The sequence below is a fragment of the Dichotomopilus funicola genome (assembly GCF_033296635.1).
Source record: "Dichotomopilus funicola strain CBS 141.50 unplaced genomic scaffold C8A04scaffold_15, whole genome shotgun sequence".
In the NCBI taxonomy this organism is placed as follows: domain Eukaryota; kingdom Fungi; phylum Ascomycota; class Sordariomycetes; order Sordariales; family Chaetomiaceae; genus Dichotomopilus; species Dichotomopilus funicola.
The window spans coordinates 61,336-77,278 of NW_026944036.1; the positions used below are offsets into that span (position 1 = coordinate 61,336).

Genomic DNA, 15,943 nt, shown 5'->3' on the forward strand with positions numbered 1-15,943 from the left:
ACCACCCAGCAGCAGCAACAGTGTCGCTCATGGAGGCCATTATTCAAGACCATACACCACTTGCCGATTATCTGAAGGGTTAGACGCCGCCCGTTTTCCCTCTTCGTTTTCCCGTTCATCGCCACAGTTCTCATTCGGAGGCTTCTCGACCATGGTATTTCAATCGCTAACAGCTATTCTCCACCTAGACGAAGGCGAAGAACAGTCGTCCTGGATTACGCCGTCCGTTTCGGAGAACCACGATGTTTCGCCACCCCCGAGTCCGTCGTTCGCCCCGGTAGGGCGCCCGATGGTTAAGAAGCGCTTTCGCGCCAACCCGCCAAACCCCTTATCCCTCAACATCTCGCGAAACCGATTGAGTTCGCTACAGCATTCGTGTTCGGTGGGTTACTATCAAGCCTTTAAGTCATGCAAAACAGAGTAGGACATCTAACCCTTGAACTCGTGACGCAATAGAAAGCAGTGGTGTCGACAATAGACCGGGGCGACAACCTCAAATTCATCGAGCAGTTCCGATACACGATTGTCGCGTCGCAGCTGCTGAGTGGGCATTCGATCGCGGCACATCCGAATTATGAAAATCGGCCTAAGGAATCGCCGGACCCTCCGCCAAGCGCAACCGTCCCTACGTCCACGGGGTTGCTTGCCACGGCGGCCGCTGCCTTGGTTGTTGCATGGGTGGCAAGGTGGATTTACACGGGAGGCTATGCGCACTTGACGAAGAAGCGGGTGACCTTTACGGCGTTGATCTTGCTTGCGGTCGGCGCGGTATCGCAGGCCTATTTACGGCAGCAATGGCTACGGTATCTGAGGAACCAAGCCCTAGGCGAAGTGACTACGTTCGTTGCCAGGGCTCAAGATTTTGATGGCGCCTCCAGCGCTGCCTTGTCTCTCGTTCAGGAGGTCGAGCTCGTCTCTCGGGGTTACAGGATGTGAGTCTGCATCTGTGTCGCATTTCCTCGCAGGGTACTAACCTTCATCTAGAAGCGCGCCGCTCCCTCCCATCAGCCGCATTGAGGATAGGTCGCAAACGCGTCGGTGCAGCAGGCTGCGCAAAGCGCTGAAGGTCGGGTTGTCCGACATGATTGAGAACTACGTGCAAATCTCCACGGCCATCAAAGGGTTCGCCGAGCAGATTGACTTGGAGAAGTACCATGACATCTATGATATCAGTGATTTCGACATCTCCGACGCCATGCGAGGATTTTCGGAGGAGGAATTTGATGATGCGGAGTCGTTACGATCTTTGAAGATTGCCGCAGCTCGTTTCCATATAATCCGGAAGCTTTTTTTGTGTTCTCTCCTGGCCTTTGACGCGGCGGGCGACAACAACGACTATTTGCGATGGTCGACGGCGGTGGAAGGACTCAGGACTTTGAACGAAGTAACGTCTCAAAGTTTCGAGAGAGTCCGTCAACTTCTTAGTGAAGAAGAGAGTATGCTAGCCCCGTCCGTAACTGCTTCTACTCGATCGATCACGCTAACGTTGACAGATTTCACCACCCTCGCGGATACCAAATCGCCCTTGTCTCCAAACCGAGAGAAACGACGGTCTCAGTTTATGAAACTGAATTCCCTATCGATGGGCATCCGAGGACTGCAAGCAAAACTGGCTCTCCTACGAGAAGAGTCGGAGAAGACCCTGAACGAAGCGAATGACGTCTCGGACTTGGGGTCCAATCTCATGGCTCAGTATGAGTCCATTGGACAGGACCTGAAGCTGCTGACCCAAGCTTGGGAGGAAGGGAAAGCCGCTCTAGCATCGGGCATCGATCGGAATGAGAAGAGGCTGTCATCCATCAGCACGCTCCTCTCCCCAGCGACATCATTGAGCGGACTCACGACTGTGGATGAAGGCGGAGCGCTGGAAGCCTTCAAAGCCCTGACCGGAGAGTCGCCACCGGCTTCGACGTTCGGCAGCCCAAGGGTAGACTCGGACGAAGCGGAGGTGTTTGAAGCGGTCTCCTTGCCGTCCCGACCACGCAGCCTTCTCACGAGGGAAGAACGAATCGCCAAGATGAAGGAGGAGCGAGATAAGAGAGAAGTGGCTCGGGAACAAATCGATGCGAGCCGCGGCATGCTCCGAGAGCTGGAGACGGTTATCAACCTGCGGCCGAAGCGGGCCACTATGCCAGCACCTTCTCGCGTTTCATTATGACAGTGACGACACAAAAAACAAAAACAGACTAGCCAAGACTAACTATCTCGGCTTTCTTTCTTTCCTTTGTCGCCTTTATTTCCCGTGCATCGCGCTTGCGGCCCGAGTATCTATCAAATATGGGGTTATAGAGCTGGGTGGTTTGTCTTTTTGCTTTTGATCGGGTTGGCCTTCATCGGCGAGCGGCATCAGTTTGATTTTCATCTGGATTCTTAGGGTTCAATCATGGCGTTCCTGGGTCGGGAGTGTTGCGTGCATGCACAGTGGCGAGCATGCTAATTTTTCAGTTGCTTCTAATTAGACTTAAACCGAGTATGTCCCATACAAATCATTGAGACAAAGACTGTGCCATTGTTTCGTTTGCCCTGTGTGTTCGGCCTCATGGTGGAGATTGGATGTGCTGGTTTCTGTGTTTCCTCGCTCATGGAAGTTCTTGTGATCTCATGACCCCCTGAGCCAGGGTCAACAAAGGCCTGCAAATAAACAGGCACCAACTGCCCAGCCCCCACCCACGGTGCTCAGCTCGAGACCGCTGGTGGAGCCCCCCAACCAGGAGGGGTAATCAATCTCAAAGGCGGTGGGCGCCAAACGTCGCGTCGATTTAACTCCCAAACGCGTCGCGTGCCACAGCTTTCTTCCATCTGAACTCAAGCTCTCAACGCAAGAATTCGACTACAAAACAGCCCGACCCACGAGACCCGACGACTTTTTACCCTTCGCACAAAGTTAAACGGATTGTCCTTACACACCTGCCCTTTTTTACACAACCTTCCGCCAACACAATCAGTAAGAAGCCGGCCTTTGTTGCTAAGGGCGTTTGGGCCGCACTGCAGCTTTTGGAAACTAACGGACGGCAGCCATGTTAGAAGCACGATTGGAACAGGCGGCGGTCCTGAAGAAGGTGCGTGATCTCCAAAGATGCACTGCGGTAGTTGAGAAGTCACGCTAACAAGATTTGCGCAGGTCGTCGACGCGATCAAAGACTTGGTGCAAGACTGCAACTTCGACTGCAATGACAGTGGTATCGCGCTGCAGGCGATGGACAACAGCCACGTTGCGCTGGTGTCCATGATGCTGAAGGCCGAGGGTTTCGTGCCGTTCCGCTGCGACCGCAACATCGCGCTCGGTATCAACCTCACGTCACTCACCAAGGTGCTGCGGGCGGCACAGAACGAGGACATCCTTACCCTCAAGGCTGAGGACGCGCCCGACGTTCTTAACCTCGTTTTTGAGAGTGCCGACACCGACAGGATCTCCGAGTATGACCTCAAGCTCATGGACATTGACCAGGAGCACCTGGGCATTCCGGACACCGAGTATGCGGCCACTATCTCTATGCCGGCGGCTGAGTTCAAGCGCATCACAACCGATTTGATGGCGATGTCGGAGTCCGGTATGGAACCTTTTCGAGTAACCGAGTTTGAATACCGTCACTAACACACAAATGCGTCTAGTCACGATCGATGCGAGCAAGGACGGCGTCAAGTTTTCGTGCCAAGGTGATATCGGCAACGGGTCTGTCACGCTCCGCCAACATTCCAATGTGGACAAGCCGAACGAGTCGATCGAGATCGAGCTCAGCGAGCCCGTCCAACTCACATTCTCGCTTAAGTACCTCGTCAACTTCTGCAAGGCCTCGGCCCTCTCCAACCAGGTCAAGATCTGCCTCTCGAATGAGGTGCCTCTGCTGGTGGAGTACACTCTGGCGGGAAGCAGTTACTTGCGTTTCTACCTTGCGCCGAAGGTGAGTGATACCTTGTGCTTGCATTTTATGGGTAGAGTGATGCTAATTGAATTTGTACAGATTGGCGACGAGGAGTAAAGGGACCAGGGCCCTCGGCGATGACTTAAGAACTGATATGACGGACATTCAAGCGTTGACCTTGTATGGATACCGATCAATGACGATCGGACGGAGGTGTTTTGCAACAGTAGATACATTGGCAAGAGTGTCTTCAGCTTTTGAGACGAGGACGATGAAATCTGGGCCGTGTATGGTGATGAAGCTATTTACACCCAATTGCAGACAGACTCTATATCCTTGCACAATTAAGTTGCGGTTGAACCCGTAGTCCCTGCATTAACCATCAACTTGAGTGCTTTGAACCCACCCGGAATTCTGGTGTCAGCGTGGGGCTCACGCCGTGGACGGCCCGTGGGGGATGGCGGGGTAATTCCATGACAACTGCCGCAGAAGGGCGCAGACTCGGCCCCGTTTTTTTCTTTTTCAGCCCCTTTCAACACAGGATTCCAGGTCTTCCGGGCCCACGATCCCGGTTGGTTGTCTCGGTTGTGTTGATTTCGAGTGACTAACTCGGAATAAAAGGTTTGGGTGAGATCGCAGTGGGTTCCTCAAGTCATCCGGCTCACCCGTCTAACGTTCACATATCTCCGCCGACGCTCCCCCTAACCTAGCCGTCTACCGCATCTGGGCATTAGCAGCACACCTCCACCTATGACAAATGGTCTCGTGCCTTTTACTATTTTCTTTAACATCGTGATTCATACTTCTCGTTCGTGATACCCCTTAGACCGACCGAAATCCCGTCCTCCCGAGCAAGTGACAATCGGCTTTGCATACGCTCCTCCGCCCCCGAGCCCCTCACTTTGATTACCAACCCAGAGCACCTTCACGACAGACCACAAACCTCCACTTCATTTGTCCAGATATACCGTCACAAATATGGGAGAAGGCACTCTCGTCCCCGAGACCCGCGTGTTAGCGATTGCCAGTCATGTAGGAGCCATTGGTTGACCTTATTCACTGTTGTTTGGTGCTAATTGGCTTCTCAAGGTCGTGTCCGGGTGAGTCCCTCCTCTGCTCCCGCTGCGTGGTTCGGTCCTCTGTTTGAATGCCGCACGCTCCGATTGCTGGCTGACACGGGTATCGTCAAAGATATGTTGGGAATAAGATTGCTGTCTTTAGCTTGCAGTCACTCGGGTGTGATGTGGCCGCGCTGAATACCGTGCAGTTCAGTACGTTGATCCCTCCCCCTTTGTCAAGCCGAGAAACCACAAACGCGATTAGACGCTCTCTGCTTGCAACCACTTTCTAACCCAGGCATATCTGATTAGGCAACCACACGGGGTACCGACAATGGACAGGCTCGCGCGTCTCGGCCGAGGAAATCACCGATCTCTACAAGGGCCTCACGCAGTCCTACCTGGACGATTTTGACATGATGCTATCCGGATATGTGCCCGGCGCGCCGGCGCTTGAGGCGGTCGGGGCCATCGCACGGGATCTCAAGAACAAGGCGAAGGCAAAGCCGGGGAGCTTCTTCTGGGTACTGGACCCAGTGATGGGCGATAATGGCTCGCTCTACGTCGCGCCGGATGTTGTGCCGGTGTACAAGAGTCTGGCGCACTATGCGGACCTGATTCTGCCGAATCAGTTTGAAGCCGAGTATGTCCTCCCCTCCAGGTATCTTTTCCTCCCTCACAAAGACGCAAGCTCACGGGAACAATCACAGACTCCTCTCCGACGTACCAATAACCGACATGGCCTCGATCGGCCGCGCCATCCAAGCCATGCACACGCGCTACAAGATCCCGCACATCGTCATCACCTCAGTTTCCATCCCACACCCCGATCACCCGACCGCCTCACTCTCTGTCGTCGGTTCTACCATCACCTCCGACGGCAGCGCCCGCGCCTTCAAGATTGTCTTCCCGGCCATCGACTGCTACTTTTGCGGCACCGGCGACATGTTTGCCGCGCTCATGGTGGTGCGCATGCGCCAGGCTGTACACGCCGCGTCCTCGTCTGCTGCTGGTGGTGTGAGCTTGGAGCAGCGGGAGTCGTGGGTCAGCGATGACTCAGTGGAAGCCGTGGATCTGCCTTTAGCGCGAGCCGCGGAGAAAGTGCTGGCTAGCATGCACGAGGTGTTGGGGCAGACGGCAGAGCGGAGAGCGGCTGTGGTGGAGGCTGCTGAGAAGGAGGTTGGAGGAGATGAGAAGAAGTTGTATTTGCTGAAGACGAAGGCGGCGGAACTGAGGTTAGTGCGACACCTGGATAGTTTGCGATTTCCAAAGGTTGAGTTTAGGGCGACTGCGTTGTGAGGTTGCGGAGACGGCGATAGATGGCAAGAGACGGGAAGTGAGAGGTTGGATTACATTTAGGTCAAAATGTTGGTGGATGTAGATGGAGCGTCATATAGAGAGTGATAGACGATGCCTGCGGAGATGATGGCGAGCTCATCTAGAATTCATCTGGAATTGCATCAATCCATGATCTAGACATAAAATCATTGTAGTCTATCCGCGCCTCTTAACAGCCTGCAAGATGCGCCCAGTTCCCGCCCGCAGCATCAAAGCCAAACCCTTCTGCTTGCTACAATACCCGCTCCACTTCGATTCATGCATTGAACCCCAATATCATCTCTAGTTCCGCCCGGTACTCCCAAACCCACCCGCACCACGCACCGTCTCCTCCAGCTCCTGAACCTCCAACACCTCGGGTGTGTAGATACGCTCAACGATCAGCTGCGCCACACGGTCACCCTCCTGCACGGTGTACTCGGTTTCGGCGTGGTTGAACAGCAGCACCTTGACGGGGCCGCGGTAGTCGGCATCGATGACGCCCGCGCCGGTGTCGATAAAGTGTTTCGACGCGAGGCCAGATCGCGGGGCGATGCGGCCGTCTATGGAACGCAAATTAGTTTCGTCCGGTCCATGCATGAGGCGGGCACAGGGCGAGAGGCAAGAAAAGTGTAGACCGATATAAAGGAGATGGGCTAAAACATACAAGTGTCCGCGGGGAGCGAGATGCTAATGTCAAGATCAACAAGTGCCTTGCCCCGCGCCGGGATAGCAGTGGGCCGCGCAGCAAAAAGGTCGTATCCGGCAGCGAAAGCACTACCTCGGGTCGGCAGTTGGGCCTTTTCCGAGAGCTTCTTGACGAGCAGCGGCGGGGGCGGTAGCTTGGCGAGAGAGGCCATGGTTTCGTTGGTGGTCGTGGTGGAATCGTCCGTCTTGATGCGCTTTGCTGGGGGCGAGGTTGGGACAATGGGGTCGTTGGGAGTGCTGGTTGTCTCGGCGGTCATGGTTTGGGCTGAGTCGGGGTTGATTGTTCGAGATTTTTGTTGTTGTTTTCAAGGAGACAAAGTTGCGGTGGGGAAATCGAGGGGTTTGCCGAGAGACGTGTTGAACGCGGACGCGACCGCGTAAAGTGGGTGCGTACATCGGCCAATTGACATAAATACACACCAGGGTCGCGGGAAAGGCCACTGTAAATAACTACAGGCTACAACCAATGCAGCTCCGCTGCCTATAGGAATTGTGACCAAAAGTCTGTTCCAGCATCCTGGAGAAGATGTATTCCCGGGTTGTCTCTTTCGCACATGTCTACACTACTATCAACGTTGAGGACGAATCTTGTATCGATTGGGCGTGTGATTAAGGCTAGGGTCAGATGGGTCGTTAACGCCTTCCGTACTTGTATGCAGTCCATGTGGCCGCCCCCTTTGAAAGGATGGGATGGAAATGCATTAACCAATCGTTGATGCTTCTCAACGTCAAACTCGGCCCCGGCAGCCCCGAGGACGAGTTTAATCCTCGAGGTCCCGCCCAAAGTCAACCAGCCGAAGCTTTCGTGCATCCCTTGGGTGAAATATAGCCACCTTAGATCGGACAAGAAATCTGGCTGCAGCAGACTCCCGGGGGATTTCTACATAGGCCGCCGAGGTCTCCCCGTCTGCTTCTATTAGCTTGTTCATAAGCTGCTCCGTGAGCTCGCGCATATCCGCACCCGCAGCGGCCGCCTCATCCCGTTGGGTTTCCTCCCTCCTGATGGGTTGCCCGTCCTCATCCCGAGGGCCCCAAATATCGTCAATCCTTTGCTGGCGTTTGTCCTGGTCCGGTTCACTTTTGGCTGTTTTGAGTTTCCCATGAGTGCTAAACCCGGCACTCAGGTCGTCCGGGTCGAGATCCATCAACCCTCCAACCACCGGCCCGCCAAGTTCCTCCGCAGCCAACATCGGACCGAGATGCTCGCCGATGAACCAATCCAACTGCTTCATGAGGCTGGATGTCTGCGTAGCCCAGTGGTCATTCTGCTTCTTCAACTCTGCGATGCGTTCTTTGACGAGCTGGCTTTCTGGCTTCTCGACCCTGCTTTCCAGGCCGTCGCGTAATGACTGGATTCGGGCTTCAAGTGCTGTCTGCAAGGCCTGTTGATCGCGGAGGCTGGCTTGTTCTGTTTCTATTCTGCGCTCAAGCTGTTCCTTAGTGGCCACTTGCAAGTCGCTGTATTCGTTACTTTCAGTGGTAGCTTGTTGGGCCCTCCGGATAGCCAAAAGTGCCGGGAGAGGTGACCCGGGCGGTGGTAACAGCGGCTCTGCCTCGGCCACGTCCCTATAGGCTTTCGTCATGATTTCTAAGGAATCTTTTGCCGATAGCCCAGGCCCAAGGGCGGCAACGGATGCCCTCAACTGCCACTAGTTTAGCACAACAGTTGCTTGATGGTACGGCAATGAAACGCACCTGATGCAACGCATCCTCCAGTTGAGCTTTCCTGCTATTGAGCTCCTGAACAGTTCGTTCCAGCCTAGCCTCGTACCCGGCGCTAGGACTCTCGGAGTCATCCATGACACAAAAGCATGCGTCTTCTCCCACCAGCCGATCAATCAAAAGAAAACCTCCAACCTCCAACACTACCCCGTCGTTGGGGTTGGAAAGGAGAGTCAGCGTTTCGCCAATGAGCGCGCCTGAGTGATCGACAGGGGATGGTGCCCGAGGAAGAATCTCGTCTCAACTCCGGTTCTGGGCTTGTGATATCACTTAGCGGTGGGTGGCTTCACACACTCGCTACAATTTGAAATAATAGGGGAGTTGCTTGAATCCGGCGACAGAAATTAACGTGGTATTGGTCACAATCGTGAGACGCTTGAGGAATGAACCAAGAACGGAAGCTGGCAATGTGCCTTGGTTGTGACTTGCTTGTGCCACGGCGGATGAACGTGCGCCACCGCACTAAAGTACTGTGCAAGCATCACTCCCCCATTGGTTGCCTGGTCTGTGCTCATTGGTAGCTCCAACAAGCAAGGCTGCAGCCCGTTGCGATCCTTCCCCAGTTTCATCCCTCTCCTTCCCAAACTTTCTTTCCCCGTTTCTCTCATCAAGCCCCGCGTTCGTCACACCAACTCCGGCGTTTTTGAACACATCGGGGGACAATTCGACGCATTTTTCGAGTGTTTGCGCTGTGGCACTCTTCTCTACCCAAGGCTCCGTCGGTTACTCGTTTGCGACCCAAAATTCGAGAATTCGCCACCGCGCCCAATTTCCCCCGAATACCGCGACGGACCAGCTCCCATCCTCGCCATCCCGTTTCCGCGCGCGACAAATAAGCTTCGCATCCCGAACTATCAGCGCAAGTTTGCAAAACTTGTGGTTGCGCGACTAGGTATTGCGGAAAGGAAAACCGGGTTGTGTTTACTGGTTTGACAGGCAAAGGTTTGAGTGACCTGAGCAGTTCCGAAACACAGCTGCCCTCATTTCAGCGCCCTTCTGCCTCTCACTCTTCACTCCTTTTTCTTCTCATCACCACTTTCTCTTCAACTACACCATCACCCGACACACCACCTCGCCTTCTTTTTTTCCTCAGCCCTCCCCGGATAGTCGCCAGTCATTCGTGCCTTGCACATCTGCGCAAAAGCATCTCGATTAGGGGGCTTGGCCAATTTTTCGTCATCTTCTCACCACGCCTCTCAACACCGCGTTCTCGTCCATCCGCCGTCACTACCCCGTCCTTTCGCACGGCACCCTCACTTCCTCGACCCATCCCGAGCACAGACCTTCAACTCTGCCCGACCCCGTTAAGCACCACCACACCATCCTACCCGGCCCAACCACTACACCTGCACGCACGTTTTCCTTCGAAAACCCCAAAGGTGTAGATAATTGCGAGATATCAATTGAGACCATCGATTGTTCCTACGAACAATATCCACTCGCGACGTGAAAGAAAGAAAACATTCCAGATTTAGCCCAACATGTCTGCTTCGCCCCAGCCGACACACTCCGCGAAGCGGCCCCTTGAGGAGACTTCCTCTCCGTCCGTTGCCGACCAGCCGGACGCCAAGCGACCGGCCCTCGACAAGATTGTCAAGAGCGACGAAGAGATCCAGGAGCCCATCTCAAAGAGCAACGGCGATGCCGCTCCCGTCGCCCCCGTCACGGTTACCGAGGCCAACGGCACCGAAGAGACCGAGACGAACGGAAGCAAGCCCGAGCCCGAGGTCACAGATGGACAAGGCGACACTGTTGTGCCGGACGCCCCCGAGACCAAGCCGATCACAGCCGCCGCAGCTAGCAGCGTGACCCAGAACCAATCCGGCCCGCCGCCGGGCGCCAACGATGAGACCGCCTGGATTCACGTCCGCGCCGTGATTTCGAGTCCCGAGGCCGCTACCATCATTGGTAAGGGCGGCGAGAACGTTTCCAAAATTAGGCAGATGTCTGGTGCCAAGTGCACCGTCAGCGACTACCAGAAGGGTGCTGTGGAACGTATTCTCACCGTTAGCGGCATTGTTGATGCTGTGGCCAAGGTCTGTCATAACAACCGTCTCTCGAGGAGTATGTGCATTAAGTGAGCTAACGCGGTCGCAGGCCTTTGGCTTGATCATCCGGACCCTTAACAATGAACCCCTAGGCGAGCCCTCCAGCCAGCACTCCAAAACCTATCCCCTCCGTCTGCTCATCCCCCATATTTTGATTGGTTCCATCATCGGCAAGGGCGGCGCCCGGATCAAGGAGATTCAGGAGGCGTCCGGAGCTCGTCTGAACGCTTCCGACTCTTGTCTCCCTGCGTCCACAGAGCGTTCGCTAGTCGTGATGGGAGTTGCCGATGCTGTCCACATTGCGACCTACTACGTTGGAAGCACTCTCCTAGAGCAGCTCAACGACCGTTTCGGTGGTGCCGCCGCCTCCGCTTACGCAACGCGCAGCGGCGGGCCAGCCGGCGCTGTGCCTGGTGGCCTGCAGGTGATTCCCTACAACCCCCAGCCGGCCTCTGGCAACTACGGCAACCGCGACAACTACCACCGCGGTCGTCCGGATCCCCGTGGCCACCACGCGCCCCCCCAGCAGTATCCGCCGCAGTATGGCCATCCTCATCAGCCCCACGCGAATCCCGCCGTCCAGATGCCCTATGGCGGTCACGCTGCTGGAGGGTACGGAGCGGGACCACACGTGCAGCCGCACCCAGCTGGTCCTGCCGGCCCCCATGGCCCCGCCGGTCCCCACGGTCCCCCCATCGCCGGTGGCCCGGGTGGTCCTGGTGGTCCGGGGGGTCCGGGTGGCCCGCTCACTCAGCAAATCTACATCCCCAATGACATGGTTGGCGCAATCATTGGCAAGGGTGGCCAGAAGATCAACGAGATCCGTCAGATCAGTAACAGCGTTATTAAGATTAATGAGCCACAAGACAACAGCAACGAGCGTCTCGTCACAATCACTGGCACTGAGGAGTGCAACCGGATAGCGCTGTATATGCTCTACTCTCGCCTCGGTAAGCTCCGAGAGCAGCAACACAACCCAGCTCAGTCCCAGCAACAGCAGCGCTAATGCAGAATCTCTTACCCTGAATAGAAAGCGAAAAACACAGGATCTAACCGAAGCGACCGAACGACCGAACGACCGACCGACCGACCGACCGCACCCACGGGCTCGACTTGGACTCGATCTCGTCGCTCGCTTTTTTCACTTCTCCCGGTATTCGATGGCGTTGGGTTCGATTTGTGTGGTCGAGGGTGGAAAAACTGCTTCTTAGTACTTCCTCAACCTTGAGCTAGCAAGGTCGCGAGTGCTATTTTCTAGGGCTTTTCTTCTTTTTTTCTCTTTTTCTTGCTAGCTTTTCCGGGGTCTTCGTAATGAGGCACTTGCAATTTCTACACTTCACCCAAGTCATTGAACAAGTGTAACACCTCCCTCTCCTCCTCCGTAACCCAACATTGCCTCTGTCCACACGCTGCCCGTGTCCCACACAACCCGTCCCGCTTCTCCCTACTATCGCAACATAAACGACGCCGAGTCCAGCGTCTTAAATACAAGTCTCATAGGAACATGGGACCCCCTGTGGCGGGAGAATAAATGGTTTAAGAGACTTTATTGACTGCTGACGAGTGTTTGCGTGCTAGGCATCGACATCGAGAAATTTAGTCTCGATACAAGAGACCCGACACAGCAAACGAACAGAAGTCGAACGCAAGTGGCGGACGCGGAACCGCCAACACCTTGGTCCTACTAACTAAGTGTCCAATTAAGCCAAATATGATTTGCGGTTAAGAAACGGGTTATAATGACTATTCGACTTCTAACAAAGCATCGTTTAACAACCGTACCGACGTATCCGACTCCTAATGGCTTTTTTTGTTGATTTGATGTTTCTAATTTAACGAGATATACAGACAGTATCGAATCCCATACAATACACAAAAACAAATACAAAACAACTCCACATCGTGACAAGGACCGACTCCTATTTAATTCTTACAACTCCATCAAGTGCGTAGGTGAAGCTTGATCGAAAAACCCTCCAATATGGAAAACGAGCTCTCGTAGTTGGTCTTTTCCCTAATGTATCTACTGGCTAGGACCGCGGACCCAGCTAGAAAGGTCTGTTAGTTACAGTGTCTCATGATACATAAGGTGTTGGTAAGTTGGGAAATAAAAGGCCGAATTCTCCCCCGCCCAGTACCTGTAACGGAAGCAGGAGGCGAAGCGAATCGGCAAGATAAAAGGTAAGATGATAAAAGGAGAGAAAAGGAAAGAGAGAACAAACCTATTCCACATCGACCCCAAAAACCCCGCCGTCGGCCTCTGCTCATTCAAACTCTGCCGCCGCGCCAGCGACGCCGGATCATCCTTGCGCTTCTGCGCCTGGAGCGTCTCGAACAGAGAGTGCGAGGGCCGTCGTCGGGACGGGGAGCTCGGGGAACCGGCACCACCACCGGGGGGTGAGGAGGACGAGGTGGTCGATGACGAAGACATGGACGGCGTGTGCTGGGCCACTGATTCCCGTGCGTGTTGCGCGGCGGAGGTGGCTGCTGCGGCCGGCTTGTGGGCTGCGTTGTGTAGCATGTTGGTCACGTTGTGGCCGGTGCTGGTGCCGGCGTTGCCGGTGGTGCTGCTGGTGGAGCTGGAGGAGGAGGTTGAGTCGGCGCGGGCGGCGCGGAACTCGGAGCCGGAGGGGATGTTGTCGGCCATGGTGATGGGTTGTTTGTTTTGTTTGTTTGTTTGTTGATGGATGGTGTGATTGTGTTGTTATTTGATGGGTGTCAAGTCAAAGCGAGGTGTCTTCGGCAAGACTAGACGTGGCAAAATGGAACAATGGGCGATGAAAAGGTAGGAGGAGGAGCGGGGTTATATGTCACAAGCAAGAGGAAGAGAAGCTCCTTTGCCCAGGGCACGCCATAACAGTTCGACTTACTGTCCACCGCATTGAACGCTTAAAAATCCAGGCCCGGCCACGAATAATACGCAACACCTATCTATCCCTTCGGACGGGAAGTGGCCTTGCTCGCCTCGATCTCCGCAATGATCATCATCCCAGTGCGGTGCTATTGGTATCTAGCACGGTGTCACGCATCAGGGGGGCCAAAGCATGATGACTTCACCAATGGGAGCTTCCAATATGTCGGGATGGTCCAGACATACACAGTAAAAGGCCCAAACCGGTAGACATATTATGTCAAGAGGCGTGCGGGGAACTAGCTTGTTCCTTATTAGCCGACTCAGTTGCCGTCTGGGTATCAACCAGTTAGGAAGATACGGCCCATCAGCGTTTTCTGTCTCTGAGACTTGGTTATTACGTACAACATCACCCGAGATTGTTGTCTCCAAATCAAGAGGGCCGAGAGCGGGCGAAATCAGTCGAGTCTAGGATGGCTGGATGGTTCAACCCAAGGCTTCACCATCCGATGAGTCGAGTTCGTTGCGTTTCGTGGAAGACTTAATAGTAGAGACGGGAACTTTGCTTCCCGCCGAGAACGATGATTATGGCGCCCACGCACCCTGAAGATCCTCTCTCTGTGGAGCTCCATCGCCTATGGCTCACGCGACCGTCAAAGGAAAGGCATAACGTTAACCGATGCCCATGCGGATCGGGGTCGGTTATGATCGAACGTGACGTCATGGCAGCCCCAGCTCAGGTGATCTTGCGCAGGAAACAACCCTTCGAGCTGCCGTAGGAGTCTGTCTCCAGAATGAGATATATTAATGCTTGGCGATTTTCTAACGTACCAGCGGCTTGTTACACTACACTAGGCGACTATCTGTCGTGTGAATGAGCGTGGTCCTCGTCTTCTATGGCCGGAGTTTGGCGAGATGGAGTTGAGATGCCCAGCTGGTGGGGGAAGTTGATGGTTGAGAGCAGTCTGGGGAAGTCCTGATTAGGAAGGTGGGGCACCGTGTAAGTTGACCAGCCCGATGATGGTATGGTCAGGTAAAGAAGAGGTTCCCAAACTTTAGTTGGGAAGCACATCGTGGGCGTGAACTTGGTGGTTTATGGTAACTCGAATGAAGTATAGTCCACTAATTCTGGGAAGCCGCGCTTCGTTCCTCTGAGATACCGAATCAAGTCGAGATGCTCCTTCCTCTGCAGAAGACAGACCCAACCAAACGTGCACCGACATACATTAGGTACCTTACGAGGTACCTTAGGCAGCTGCTAAAATGCGCGTCACCCCTCCTCGCAGCAACAAGACCACAAAGTCACTAACCGACCCTGGAACTCTTTCCCTTGTAATTTCTTCAGCAGAAGACTCTAAGTTCTGCCAGAGCCCGGAACTTCTCTTTACATTCCACTTCCCTTGATTAATCTAGGAATACGGGATACACGAAAGCAGCCAAAATGACAGCCGACCAAGAGGCCAAGGAGTTCGACATCTTGGGTAAGGACGCCCTGGTCATCGGTTCATCGATCTTTGGCTGGACCCTACCCCCTTGCTGACATTCCCATAGAGAACAACCCAGAGGTCATGAACGCCTTAGGCGAAAAACTAGGACTCTCCAAGAAACTAGCCTTCTACGACGTCCTCTCACTCGACGAGCCCGAGCTCCTAGCCCACATCCCGCGCCCTGCCTACGCCCTCCTCGCCATCATCCCCTTAACTAAGAGTTGGCAGCGAGACCGCGAAGAAGAGGACGCCAGACTCGGTGACCCGGTCGCCTACTACGACGGTGGCGAAGCCGCGGCAGGCGGAGACCGACCCCTCGTCTGGTTCCAGCAAACCATCCGCGAAGCCTGTGGTTCGTACGGGTTCGTGCACTGCGCCATCAACGGCGAGGCGGCCAAGTTCCTGGTGCCCGGCAGCACTCTGGATAAGCTGCGCACAGCTGCCCTGCCGTTGGCGAGGGACGAGCGCGCAAAGGTGTTGTATGACAGTGTGGAGTTTGAGGAGGCGCATAAGTCTGTTGTTGCGCTGGGTGATACGCCGGAACCTATTAGGGGAAGCACTAAGCACGCCGGTCAGCACTTTGTTGCGTATGTTAAAGAGAATGGACATCTTTGGGAGTTGGAGGGTTCGCGCGGGGGACCGTTGGATCGGGGTACGCTGGCGGAGGATGAGGATGTGTTGAGCCCTCGGGCTTTGGAGCTCAGCTTGAAGCGTATCCTGCAGTTGAATAGGGATGACCCGGATGTTCGGTTCAGCTGTACCGTTCTCGCTCCGGCGCAGCCTTGATTTTTATGGTGGGCTCAGAAGTTATGAGGACAAGGATGGACGGTAGTGTGGAGTAGGTGGAATAAAGAAAAGCGCTTAAGAAGTACAATTCAGACGTTCTTAG

At 54.6% G+C, this 15,943-nt stretch overlaps 7 protein-coding genes across 7 annotated transcripts; 4 read left to right on the forward strand and 3 right to left on the reverse strand.

Annotated features, from left to right (window-relative positions):
* Nucleotides 1–29: 29 nt before the first annotated feature.
* C8A04DRAFT_35726 (Mysoin-binding motif of peroxisomes-domain-containing protein) lies at nucleotides 30–2,158 on the forward strand (the record flags this gene model as incomplete). The annotated part of the gene is made up of 5 exons (XM_062783273.1): nucleotides 30–78; nucleotides 189–382; nucleotides 457–932; nucleotides 985–1,436; nucleotides 1,494–2,158. 5 exons carry the CDS (start codon nucleotides 30–32, stop codon nucleotides 2,156–2,158), a joined length of 1,836 nt encoding a protein of 611 aa, XP_062638818.1.
* Nucleotides 2,159–3,017: 859 nt separating this feature from the next.
* C8A04DRAFT_35727 (proliferating cell nuclear antigen) lies at nucleotides 3,018–6,220 on the forward strand (the record flags this gene model as incomplete). The annotated part of the gene is made up of 6 exons (XM_062783274.1): nucleotides 3,018–3,059; nucleotides 3,122–3,551; nucleotides 3,613–3,902; nucleotides 5,071–5,134; nucleotides 5,234–5,564; nucleotides 5,632–6,220. 6 exons carry the CDS (start codon nucleotides 3,018–3,020, stop codon nucleotides 6,218–6,220), a joined length of 1,746 nt encoding a protein of 581 aa, XP_062638819.1.
* A 321-nt stretch (nucleotides 6,221–6,541) lies between these two features.
* Nucleotides 6,542–7,203, reverse strand: C8A04DRAFT_26702 (dUTPase-like protein; the record flags this gene model as incomplete). Its single annotated transcript, XM_062780016.1, has 2 exons — nucleotides 6,542–6,801; nucleotides 6,906–7,203. 2 exons carry the CDS (start codon nucleotides 7,201–7,203, stop codon nucleotides 6,542–6,544), a joined length of 558 nt encoding a protein of 185 aa, XP_062638820.1.
* A 504-nt stretch (nucleotides 7,204–7,707) lies between these two features.
* On the reverse strand, nucleotides 7,708–8,746 carry C8A04DRAFT_35729 (uncharacterized protein; the record flags this gene model as incomplete). Its single annotated transcript, XM_062783275.1, has 2 exons — nucleotides 7,708–8,589; nucleotides 8,642–8,746. The coding sequence occupies 2 exons, from the start codon at nucleotides 8,744–8,746 to the stop codon at nucleotides 7,708–7,710; spliced, it is 987 nt and encodes a 328-aa protein (XP_062638821.1).
* A 1,403-nt stretch (nucleotides 8,747–10,149) lies between these two features.
* Nucleotides 10,150–11,769, forward strand: C8A04DRAFT_10641 (uncharacterized protein; the record flags this gene model as incomplete). Its single annotated transcript, XM_062776663.1, has 3 exons — nucleotides 10,150–10,704; nucleotides 10,766–11,666; nucleotides 11,747–11,769. 3 exons carry the CDS (start codon nucleotides 10,150–10,152, stop codon nucleotides 11,767–11,769), a joined length of 1,479 nt encoding a protein of 492 aa, XP_062638822.1.
* A 1,012-nt stretch (nucleotides 11,770–12,781) lies between these two features.
* Nucleotides 12,782–13,363, reverse strand: C8A04DRAFT_10632 (uncharacterized protein; the record flags this gene model as incomplete). The annotated part of the gene is made up of 2 exons (XM_062776658.1): nucleotides 12,782–13,045; nucleotides 13,247–13,363. 2 exons carry the CDS (start codon nucleotides 13,361–13,363, stop codon nucleotides 12,782–12,784), a joined length of 381 nt encoding a protein of 126 aa, XP_062638823.1.
* A 1,645-nt stretch (nucleotides 13,364–15,008) lies between these two features.
* Nucleotides 15,009–15,840, forward strand: C8A04DRAFT_35731 (ubiquitin carboxyl-terminal hydrolase isozyme L3; the record flags this gene model as incomplete). Its single annotated transcript, XM_062783276.1, has 2 exons — nucleotides 15,009–15,048; nucleotides 15,119–15,840. 2 exons carry the CDS (start codon nucleotides 15,009–15,011, stop codon nucleotides 15,838–15,840), a joined length of 762 nt encoding a protein of 253 aa, XP_062638824.1.
* Nucleotides 15,841–15,943: the final 103 nt, after the last annotated feature.